A 13,009-nucleotide genomic window follows, 5' to 3' on the forward strand; every position below is an offset into this window, starting at 1 on the left:
TATGGTTGTTGTGCCAATTTATAAATTCTTCAAGGAAATTTTCCACTGCACAACTTTTTTTTTTTGTTTCGATTATAGTCGTTTTACCATCTTTATGGCATTCGCGACTTTATCAACGTTGCAGTTGGCGGATCGTTATTGAAAAACTTATCCGGTACAACTGCGTTCGATGTTTGCTCTTGGGCTCGAACTCGTGGACATCGGCTCAGGAGACAACAGACTTGCCAACTGAGCTATATCACAAGCCCTGACTGCACAACTTTGTCGAAGACCGTAACTTTGTATCTTATTAAAAAAAAAAAAAAAAATTAATAGGTGTTGAATGGGGGCATGTCCTTTGCTTGGTATTGAAAAACAATAAATTCAAATGGCATCACTGCTGAGTGCCTGACGAGAAATTGCATGACTACTGTTAAACTCAGGGAAGCAAATCGAGCAGATCTGATAATGATAACTGGTTTATCACTTGTGTAACACTTAGCGATAACTATGAGAACGCGATGACTTCTGATCCCTTTCCAATGCCGATCAAGATAACTCGTCCGAAATTTTTTTCTCTCGGTCAGTTCTAGTTCTGAGAATATTCCCCGACAAAACTGGAAGCAATCGAAAAAACAAACGCACAGAGAGTGCTTTTCTAGCTTTTTACGTCCATTTTGACTCTCCGCGCCCTCAACTCCATGCGAAATAGTGAGAAATTCTTTCTCGTCCGGGAGCGATAACTTATCCTTAACGTTATAAGAGACGATAAATTTGAATCGGAACGCACAACTTATCGAGAGCAAAAATGAAGGTGATAATCGCTTGTATAATGTTCTTGCGGATTAAAATCTCTCTCACGGGTGTTTTGATCGGCAAATTCTATCGAAGGATAACGATTATTGGATTCCCTGCTGTTGATGCGAACTTTGCCAGACACCAGCAGTGATGTAAATTGAATTTATTGTTTTGAACTATTTTGCCCAATTAAATACGATGTTTAAATCTTCAACAAAGTTGTTCAGAGAAATGTTCCATTGAAAGATTTTAAACTGACAAAAAATCCATAAGCAGACTCCGTTCCACAGAAGAAACAAAAATGATGTTGAATTTCCAGTACAAAATATTCAATTTTCCCATACAAACCTAATAATTCAAATTGACTCATGTTACTTCAAAATTACGTTACGTGACTTTAAAATTCTACAAAAAATCATGGATGAGTTTTAAACCAAAAAGATGCTTTTTAAACCCCACAGGATTTGAGAAACTTAAAAATGAACCCAAATCGACCCAGTGTAATGGACCATATATTCATATAAATGGATTTTTGAAAAATGAAATTTTTTCTAAGTAGCTTTATTCGAGCTTTAATTATTTTAATCGATCATTTTTTTTTTACTTGAACTACTTCCTCATCGTACGAAAAATATCAGCACTTGTAGCAGTCTTTAAAAGTTTGTATTCTTTTTATCTCATTGTTGAAAAATTTTAAAAAACAAATTAAATAATTTTTTAAGTACTTTGAATCTTTATTCTGATTAAGTCATTATAATTTAATTATTTTCTTCACTCAAACTGCCAAACTATTTTAAATTCAATTCTTCTTATGAAAACGACAATTTCCTTCAGTGCTCAGTGCAACTATGGGACAAAAAATGATTTCCAAAGCATCATGTAAGAAAGCTTGCAAGAAAAAAACGTGAAATTATTAACTCTGACCATATGAAATTACAATTTATAATATAGTTGATTGAATTTCATAGAAAATACAAATTCGCATAGATTTATTTATATTTAGATAGGTTTTAACAACATAAATTGCATATTATCTTTAAAAACGAGAACTTTTTTTGTTTATCTACAGTTTCGACTAAAGCAGATTAAGACACATAAATCACTACACTTAACGCTCTAACTTAACAGTTAAACGATTAAAAATTTCCTTTTTTGACGACCGGCAGTTAAAAAACTTCGAATTTGAGTTATTGCTCATCTTTTGTTGTGCAAAATTTTCATATAAAATAATTATGTATAGTTACAAAATATTCGAAATTTGAGATCTACTTTCAGTTGTAAATATTTTCATTTATTTACAAAAAATACTGACATTATTGACAAGACTTAAAAAAAGAGAAGAGATTATGTTGAAACATGACTGCAAGGTTATCGTAAATTCACGACATGTTTTCTTTTGAATTGGTATTTCCTCCAATAAAATAGCCTACACTCGATATGAAGATTGCGTTAAATTCCAGTATTTATTCCATTTCAACTTTGCAGTCATGTCATACAAACTCTTAAACTTGATAATTTCAACTATCTTTGCTACTCTAAAAAATAAATTAAAATATAATAGGAAACGGATTCCGAATTTTGATTCCAATCCTGATCCTGAATCTGATATTAAGCTAGGTCCAGATTACAACCCCGATCCTGATTCAGGACCTGCTTTTGGTTCTGATTCTGAATCAAATCTTGGCCAAATCTTTATGCTGATTCTGGATCTTGATCTCTATTCTCTATTCTGATTTAGATTCTGATACTAGATAATGATCCCGATATCAATTCGGGAAAACAAATCCTGAAATCAGTATTGGACCTCAATCCCGGATTCAAATTGCATTCCTGATCTTGGATCTTGATCTTGATCACAGATCCTGACCACAGAACCCGATTCTGGGTGATTTCAGATCATGGTCTTGTATACAGGATTTCAATTCTGATCCTGAATCGTTATTATTAAGATAATGATACCCGTAATTGATTCTGGATCAAAATCTCGGATTTAGGACTTTTTACGGGTTCAATTTTGATTCAGGGTCCTTATTGAAAAGCTTATCCCGAATTTTAATATCTTAACTCCGATGATTGTCCTGGATACTCGAATTCTGAACCTGAATCTAGAAACAACTCCCGCGTCCTGGTTCTGTATCCCTTTTTCATCTTAAATTCTTATCCTAAACCATGATAACGTATTCCGAATATGGACCCTGACGCTGGTTCAGGATCCTGATTGAGATCTCCGCTTTCTTATTCTTTTTTTAAGAGATTTCTCATCGTTAATTCGATCTTCGGTTGTATGTTTTCCTATAAATCGGAAAAAAATTATTGTTACCGAAAAAATATCAAAGTTGAAAATATTTCATGAAAAAGAAATTGTGTTAAATGACACAATACCTTATCCCGCAACATTCCGCTATTTCAACAGGTAGGACCGGGAAAGATTACACTAGATTACATTATTTTGAACCAAGAAAACTCAAGATCACTTTCAATGTGAAAGCGGGCGCTGAATCCAAAAAATAAATTTAAATAAATCTCGGTAGGAAAGTTTTAGAGTTATGCTTTAAATATAAAATTTTGGAGGAATAATAAATGTACTTGTACTTAGATTCAAATACCTTGGACTATATTGAACTTATTTTAAATTTCTTTTTTGTAAACTGAAGGTGAATGAATTTGGTTTTAAACATTTGAATTTCACTTTTGCGAATGATCAACAATTTTGTTGATATCAATGAATAAGTGATCAACAAATTATGAATTTTTTTTCGTCATAGCGAAAATTGTTGTTCATCGACAGTTTTACGCTCAATGGTGCTATTTGAAAAATCCTGATTTTCTATGGATTTTCTTTAAATGCCAAAACAAAACAAAGATTTCAAGTGGTTATTTATCAAAATCGGTTGAAAGTTGAAGAAGTTATGGGTGTTTTACAAGAATAGTAATATTCAAATTTTTGAATAATTTAACGAATCGCAGTGTACTTATTCTAGTATATGACGAATTAAATATGATAAATCTCACTCGCTCTTATATGAAATTGGTCATTATCTTATCAGAAGGGGTTGCTAGAGTTTCAAACGTGAATGGGATTCTAAGGTATTTTATCCGGAGGGAGCAAAAAATACTGGTATTTGATTAATAAATGAACTTGACCAAGAAGCTATTGCGATTCAAAGATTGTATTTTTGCGGCAAATTTTCGTCTACCCGCAATGAGTATATTTTACGCAGCGAAAACGCAGCAGTCAAGGTTGCCAAAATCACAGAAACATCTGTAATTTCACAGAATTTAGAGCAAATTTTTATAACAGAACCTGTTTCACAGAGCACAGAATTTTGAAATATTCATAGATTTCACAGAATATTTGAATTTTCAAAGGATTTTCAAAAATATATTGTTTTTACCAATATAAAGTTTTGGTCCTTACTTTAAATAAGAACAGTATGATGAAATTCGTCATATTAATTGATTATCCCCAACTAAAATATAAAAAAGACCCAAATGATCTTGAATTTTCAATAAAATTAGAAGTAATTGCATCACAGAAAATCATCACAAAATTGTTGGGTAAAATCACGGAAATTCAGAATATGTATGGACTTTTTGTTATAATTTAAGATATTTTAACATACTACCCTAGGAGTATTAATTTATATCTCATTTTGATATGCGAAAATTGAATATCAAAATATCTCATCTTGATATAATTTGGTTTATTTCTTCTGATAGGAGAAAGAAAACACAAGCTTTTTTCTTGATTTTTGTTGAGCAATTTCAAGGTTTTGAGCAAATTTGCTCAAATTTTTCCTGGATTTCGGTTAATAATATTGAAATCAAATTTCTGGACTTTGCTGAGTTTTTTTTTATTAAAAAGTCCAAATTTGTCCGGCCCGGATAAGCCCTGAAAAAATTCTGGCAATTTTACATACATATATGTGTATTTTTTCCTTTTTTATATAATTGATGTCTCTTCCGTGTTCGTAAATGTTGTAAATGTAGGTACGTTTAAAGGCCTTTATTTTGATTGAACAAAGTAATCTGAAGCTTATTTTTATTTACGAGAAATAAAGAAAAAAAAAACTTAATATTTTAACTTGGTGCTTATCTATATTTGAGGATATTTGTTCCATTCCTCAGCTACATCCCAAAACTGGAATGTCTTACTCAGATCAAATGTTCTAGAAAAACTTGTCAAATAGATCACAACAACAAACCTGTTATCAAAATTTTTTTTCATGAATATAACTTTTTGAGTTATAACACTTGTTTTTGGAAAATCCAACAAAATGTGACATGAAGATCTTTTTTTTCACTTTGAAACTTTGCTTTTTCCCCAGGAACGGGTCAACCCAGAAGGGGCTGCCCAGCAACACCCAGTCCCTGGTCTAAAGCCACGGGGACTAACGGGTTTGGGCGCTCAAGGCCTCTTTTGTTCCTGGGTCTCAGGGCGTATGTTAGGCTGGGGGAGTTTTCGGATGGGTGGATTCCTCAGTAGAATGTTACCTTGGTTTAAAGCTGGTTTATTCGGCGAATTCTTGCTGTCGGGTGGAAAGCACACGGGATCGGAATGGTAGCGGGGCAATCGACCCACTCGGTCGATCGTCTGGGTCGCCACCATGCGTCGGGCGACGCCTGGATGGAACGGGAGGAGCGGCGCGGCACCACGCACCAAACTCACGGCTAGTTCGGTCTCTCTCCTCGGTTTGGCACGGCACGCTTTTGACTAGGCGTACCTCGGTCTTTAGCTGGATCGATCGTCGGGATGAGATGGGGGCGATAATGCGGTACCACGCACTACCGGCTGGATGATGCGGTTCTGTCTCTCTCGACTCGTTCGGGACGGGCAAACCAGACTGACCAACGCAAGCGTAATGCAGGGTCACGCACACAAAGCTGGTCGTCGTTGATCTCGTTCGCGCTGCTGGCTTGGCAAGCTTGTTTGGAGCACACCTCGGGCTTGGATGAGATGCGTACGGTAAAATGATTGAGCCACGCGGAGTGCGGACACGCACACAAGACTGCTCGCGGCTCAATCGCGCTGGCGGCTGGCACACAAAATCACTGAACCACACACTGCACGGTTTGTCGTTCGGACCGTTTTGGATGTTCGTCCACACACTTTGCGGAGCGCTTGCTGGATGCGTCCGTATACTTTCGCTGCCGGGAACCAAGAGCCCTGGTGAATCGTCTTGCCTCACCAAGAAACCTCCGCGTCTCGATGCTAGGCTATGCGTTCTACTAGAACGCATGTATTTTGAGGCGTTGCGTATGTAAGCCGTCCATCCCTTGTGCGTCTTGATTGCGTCTACTCTTCGCTGGCCACGTGTTTAAATTTGAATACGCCGTTGCGTTGCCTTGAGCTAGCTTTTTATAATATTTATTCCTAGCTCCAACCCATCAATAAATATAAAAATAAAATTAAAGCAAAACAAAACAATGTTACCGAATTGGTAACAACTTTTAAAATTTTCCCTCACGAAAAAATTCTAAGGATATTAAATACTACATCATGTCAATCGTAAAACTATGATATAAACTTCTTAATGCTACATTTTCAGATCAATAGTAAGTACTAAATTTTTTTTTAGAAAATGATCATTACTTAGCAAGAAATTATTGATATTTTTCCAATAACTAAAATTTATCCAATAATTTTCTAATAACAAGGCATTCATCTTAAAATTTGAAAATTGCGCCTTTAAGCATGGCCGTAGGAAAGAGGGGGGGAAAGGGGGTTTGGGGGTTAAACCCCCCATGAGGGTCCAAAAAATGTCAAGCAAAATGTTCTAACACCTAAACCTCAAAACCTTATCCCAGGTCCAGAATTCTACTAAAGACTTTCAAAATTTTTCTCACTTGTTGATGGATATTTAATGACTGTACTCGAAAAACGCTATCAAAATTTGTTGCCTGTTACCTAATTGTGGATTCTGTTTCCAGTTTATTATTTTTGATTTTCAGTTTGGTTCATAATTGGGACAAAATCCTGGTTCAAATCTTGGTTTCACGTTCAAAACTAAAACTAGATCCACTTTTCATGTTCGAAAGTCATCATCTCGGAATATTAAAAAAAATATTTCAAATAACAAACCATTTTTAATATTTGGATATAAAATATTTACCTTAATTCTTATGCAGAGTTGAAACATTAAATAGTTCCATAATGGTGATCCAGAATAAAATATTAGTGTTTCTATATTATGAATTTTCATACAGATTCACTAGTTGAATTTCAAATAAATAATTGAAGAAAAAATTCACATTAAAAAATCAAAGATTCAAATTCAAAAAAGAGATTTTTGATGAGGGTTTCTGTCTGTTCTATTCTTAATAATTGAGATTTTGTTTTGTAATTTATATTCAGAAAATCGATTTCAAATTGGGAGTTCCAAATTTATATTCAGGTGAAAACTGCAGATTTCAAATTTGGAAATAAAATTCAAAATTACCTTGAAGGACCACAATGAAGTTCATCCCACGAAAACGCTTCTAGTTCATCTACAGAATCATGTGTCGTTTTTACTTTTAGAGCATATAATCTTAAAATGTATGATTAAATTAAGAAAATTGGTTCAAGTATCCCCTTTCTCCCCTAATGTTTGTGCATTTGCCTTATCAATAATTGGATAAGGTACTCCGGGGTAAGTGTAGACGATGGTTATTAAAACAACACTGTCCATTATTTTTAAAAATTTGAATGCAAAATGTTCAATTAACTTGTAATCTATCCAATAACTGTGAAAAAGATACGAATCTGACAATAACGGATGCTAACAACGACTTTTGGGAATTTTTTATATTTTCAACTACGATGTCGATTTGATGTGCATCTTTTTCAAATTCAAATTTCTCGTAAAATAGTTGGATTTTGACGAAAAACGCTACATTGCAACAATCCTTACATTCGAAACAACCAGTTGGGAAAAAACGGCGGTTAAAAATTAAGAAAAAAGAGTTTATTTACAAAAAACTTAAATTTTATCTACAAACCCTACCTGGGGTAAGTGTGGAAGGCTTTAGACAAACTTGATATTTACAAATTTTTTCGATTTTCTGTCTTTCATCCAAAACAATTTATTTATATTTGGCATTCGGATTAGAAAAATTGGATGAAGTACTTTGTTGTTTTGGAATAAGTATATATTTCCGATAAAGTCGGATCTCGAGTGTTGCAACATAAATAACACACAATAGTCATTGAAAGATGCCTTACTAAGAGTACCATCAACTTTTTTCAAAATTTTGGACGGCTCGAGCAATAAAGTTACGTATTCAACCAGGAGAACAAAAATTACTTGAAAATTTCCTAAGAATTCATCCTGTAAAGCGGAGTAAGTGAAGAGACCATAACAATTTACGTGATAACTTTTCTCGCTTTGCTTATCTCTTCAGCGTTTGTAAAGAGCATGTTCTGCATAAATAAAAAAATAAATGTTCTGCATAAAATTGAACGTTATTTTATCAAAATTGATCCACTGCTCATTTGTTATGATTTTCTAAAGATGAACTAAACAAAAAACCGTCACCACTTACCCCGGTGTACCTTATACTTAGATAAACCTTCAAAAAAGAGTGTCATTAAATATCATTGAGGTACACTTTTACTAAGGGTGTGCAAAGGAACGCACACTTTTGCACGTCGGAGAGAAAAGAGAAAAATAAACATAAACAAGCCCTGCGTCGCGACTCGGCGTTGTCAGGGAGCTTCATTTATCCTAGGCAAAATGCGTCGTGAAAATGGTTGGTAGTGACGTCACATCTGTCATGGTAACTATGTTTACGAAGAAAACTACTTTTGCAACGTTTCTTTCTCATCACCTTTCTTTCCACCACGTTGATTAAATATAACTGTAGGTCAAGTTAAAAAAAAACTGTCAAAAACCCTTAATTAATACCTCGATGGAAAATTCTCGAAATTTCTACATTTGACACTTAGTAAAGAAATGAGAATTGAACTCAAGTGGACCTTCGACTACCGTATCACGATGCCAAACAACTCAGCCACAGAGGCATAAATTTTAGAAAAAAAAATATCCCTGATTCTATGGATTTCCTGAACCCAAGGGTAACATTTTGGACTACTGAAAAAATTAAAGTTGATGACTGAAAAAATTATATTAAACCATTGCTTTGAAAATAGGGCATTATGAAGTTCATATGATTTCAACGATTGGCATATTGAGATAAATATTCATGTCGTAATTTTTTCATGTGTTAATAGATAGTCACATTTTGTTGAATTTTTCAACCAAACTCCAAAAGCCCCAAAAAAAATTGCCATATTTTGTAAACTATTTAACAGCAATAATGTTTTGCTCCATTTGGCACATTCTACTAGAGCATTAAATCTTTGTGAAACATTCCAGCTATGATGTGAAGAACAAAGTCTCCCCAGTGATCAAGTCAAATCAATTCCCCTTAACATTATACTTTCAACTTGAGTTCATATTTTTTGTTAAATAGTAGTACATTTTTTATAATTTTAAAACAAGTTTCTAATGAAAAAAAACCCTCCTCCTTTCTCCTTTTAGGCCACCACAGTTCCGGTGGGCACAAGTTCCCAACACTCCCTCAAAACAACGACGGCTACTGGAGCGACCCGAACATTCTATGGCGCCAACCCGGACCCGGTCACACGACGAAGGACCACATCCAAGACTACGCACCGGTTTGCAATGAAGGCGGAGTCGGAGTAGGAGGAGGAGGACAATCGAGCCTAGCCATAGATCATCACTATCAGCAGCAGAACAAAAATCTTGTCAACAGCAACAACAACAACAATACTGGAAGAAGCAATAGGTTTGCTGGTGGATTAGACTACGGCGAATATCCGAGTGACTATGCCGAGGTGTCATCGTTCGGGCAAGGAGGTGCTCCTCCGTCTGAGGAAGGAAAGAATTCTTCTCAGTACAGTGGAACCAGATCGCCGGCTCCATATGCAACGACAACGCTAATTGGAAACTCAAGATTTATTACCACCTCATCTTCGAATGGTGGCGGTGGCTACGGGAATATGTACTACAGTGGGGATCTGTATCCGGTGGTCGGAATCAACGGCAATCGTAACGTGTACTCGGAGTCGTATTTCAATCCGGCAGAAAAAATCAACATCACCGAGAACAAGCTGGCATCGCTGAATGTGGTCGCTTCTGGGATGGGTTACCAGTTGGTTCCGAATCATAGCAGCAGCAGTGCCAGCAGTAGCAGCAGCACCGGAGGAGGAGGAAATGGTGGTCAAGGGCGACCGGAAATGGGCAAAATCTTCAACCCGAACAATAGCAGCAGTGCCAGCCAATCGATGCCGCAGACGCCGTTCGGAACGATAAGGAAAAATCGCTTCAAATTAGCGAGAACACCGTTGACCAACCAGTTGAGGATCAATTTTGGGACCGCAGATAGGGGCGGCGACAACGAATATGGTAATCAAGCTCAGCCAAACCAAGCACAGTCGAATCAGGCGAGTCCCCGGAAGAAAATGTCCTCGCTCAACAATCTGGGAGCCAAAGAGCAGCTGTACATTAAGGTGGGAGAGATGAATCCACCCACAAGGGGAGGAGTTGGAAATCACAACAATAACAACAACAACAGCAGCAGTTGGAATGGTCACCTGGCCAATCTTCAGATCTACCAGAACGCTGCCGAGGTCGCAGAAGACCCGGTGTACCATCCTACCGGAAACCGCAGCGTCATTAGCTATCGCTCAGCTTCCGACTTCGATTCAGATGTCCTTTTGGGTGGCCCAGGGGATGGCGTCTGATGGGACGAAAAAGAGGGGCAGGTCCGACCCAAGCCAAGGTTGACTATTTATAATAACTTATTCTAGAATTGGGATCGGGGGGTGGAGAACCGCAAATTGAACCGAATCTGATAATCGGCTCGGAACGTGCCCTTTCTCTTTGCTTAGGAAGACTGACTGACCGAACGTACCGCAATTCGAAAATTCGAACTCGAATGTAGGATTGTGTTTTTGCGAGTGGGTGGCTGGAAGGGTTTGGGGGATGATTTGTGTTAGGGTTGATTTGTGACTTGGTGTGGATTAGCAACTTGTGAGAGTTGGTATCCTTCGAGCAAAGGATTGCAGCAGCACAATCAGGTTAAATGGAGAACCGCAAATGGAAAGCCCTGGATGGTGGTTTGCACAGACATAGTTAATGTTTGAATGTTTTGTTTCATTTAGGTTGCCAGATAGCCCGGTTTTATCCGGGTTTGTCCGGATATTTAATACAAAATTTGTAAACAGTCCGAAGTCCGGATGCCCGGATTTATTTAAAAATGCCAGGAATTTGTACTGATTTATTCCCTTTTATTTGGAAAATCACACAAAATAAAACAAATTATGATCTTAATTTTTTTTAAATGTCTGCCTTCAAACCAAAATTTTTTGAGCAAGTTTTATCAGTATAATCAAGAAAGGTTTTTCGGAAGCTTTAAATACGATTTAAACTCTGTCGATTAGATCTGATAAAAAAAATTGTTGCCAATTTCTTTTTGATTTTTGTTTAGTAGTAAGTATCTGGATTTTGAAAAAAATTGCCCGGATATTGCCCAGATTTATGGTCGTCAATAAAAAAATATCCATCATCATAATTTTGTACAATTTTGACATTTTTAAAAAAAGGTCAAATATTTAAAAAAATATATAAATTTTAATTATTTCGAAAATTTAATTTTTTTTTACAAATAAAAAAAATGAAAATTTTATAAATTTTAAACCTTTAAAACACTTGAAACTTTAAAAATTTTAAATTTTAAAAAAATTAAAGCTCCTAAAAATTCAAAAATTTTAAAAATTAAGAAAATTTTAAAATTAAAAAAAAATAAATTTAAATGAAATGAAAAATTAATAAACATTTAAGAATCTTTAAATTTTTTTAGTTTTGAAAATTTTTTAAGATTTTTAAAATTTTCAAAATTTTGTCAAAATTGTCAAAATTGTCAAATTTGTCAAAATTGTCAAAATTGTCAAAATTGTCAAAATTTTAAAAATTGTCAAAATTTTAAAAATTTTAAAAATTGTCAAAATTGTCATAATTGTAAAAATTGTCAAAATTGTCAAAATTGTCAAAATTGTCAAAATTGTCAAAATTGTCAAAATTGTCAAAATTGTCAAAATTGTCAAAATTGTCAAAATTGTCAAAATTGTCAAAATTGTCAAAATTGTCAAAATTGTCAAAATTGTCAAAATTGTCAAAATTATCAGAATTGTCAAAATTGTCAAATTTGTCAAATGGTTTGAAATTTTTTTTAACTATTTAAAATTAAAAAGTTAATTTTGACAATTTTGACAATTTTGACAATTTTGACAATTTTGACAATTTTGACAATTTTAACAATTTTGAAAATATTGACAATTTTGACAATTTTGACAATTTTGACAATTTTGACAATTTGACAATTTTGACAATTTTGACAATTTTGACAATTTTGACAATTTTGACAATTTTGACAATTTTGACAATTTTGACAATTTTGACAATTTTGACAATTTTGACAATTTTGACAATTTTGACAATTTTGACAATTTTGACAATTTTGACAATTTTGACAATTTTGACAATTTTGACAATTTTGACAATTTTGACAATTTTGACAATTTTGACAATTTTGACAATTTTGACAATTTTGACAATTTTGACAATTTTGACAATTTTGACAATTTTGGCAAATTTTACAATTTTTACAATTTTTACAATTTTGACGATTTTGACAATTTTGACAATTTTGACAATTTTAACAATTTTGACAATTTTGACAATTTTGACAATTTTGACAATTTTGACAATTTTGACAATTTTGACAATTTTGACAATTTTGACAATTTTGACAATTTTGACAATTTTGACAATTTTGACAATTTTGACAATTTTGACAATTTTGACAATTTTGACAATTTTGACAATTTTGACAATTTTGACAATTTTAACAATTTTGACAATTTTGACAATTTTGACAATTTTGACAATTTTGACAATTTTGACAATTTTGACAATTTTGACAATTTTGACAATTTTGACAATTTTGACAATTTTGACAATTTTGACAATTTTGACAATTTTGACAATTTTGACAATTTTGACAATTTTGACAATTTTGACAATTTTGACAATTTTGACAATTTTGACAATTTTGACAATTTTGACAATTTTGACAATTTTGACAATTTTGACAATTTTGACAATTTTGACAATTTTGACAATTTTGACAATTTTGACAATTTGGACAATTTTGACAATTTTGATAA

At 34.1% G+C, this 13,009-nt stretch overlaps 1 protein-coding gene across 1 annotated transcript in view; it reads left to right on the plus strand.

Moving 5' to 3' along the window:
- Window positions 1-11,042, plus strand: part of LOC129750036 (roundabout homolog 1-like) — a 359,217-nt gene extending 348,175 nt beyond the window's left edge. Inside the window, exon 13 of the mRNA XM_055745222.1 lies at window positions 9,300-11,042. Coding sequence (XP_055601197.1) covers window positions 9,300-10,525 — 1,226 coding nt within the window. The 3' untranslated portion in view covers window positions 10,526-11,042. The remainder of the gene's footprint in view (window positions 1-9,299) is intronic.
- The last annotated feature ends 1,967 nt before the right edge of the window (window positions 11,043-13,009 follow it).

Source organism: Uranotaenia lowii, chromosome 2, assembly GCF_029784155.1.
Source record: "Uranotaenia lowii strain MFRU-FL chromosome 2, ASM2978415v1, whole genome shotgun sequence".
Classification (NCBI taxonomy): domain Eukaryota; kingdom Metazoa; phylum Arthropoda; class Insecta; order Diptera; family Culicidae; genus Uranotaenia; species Uranotaenia lowii.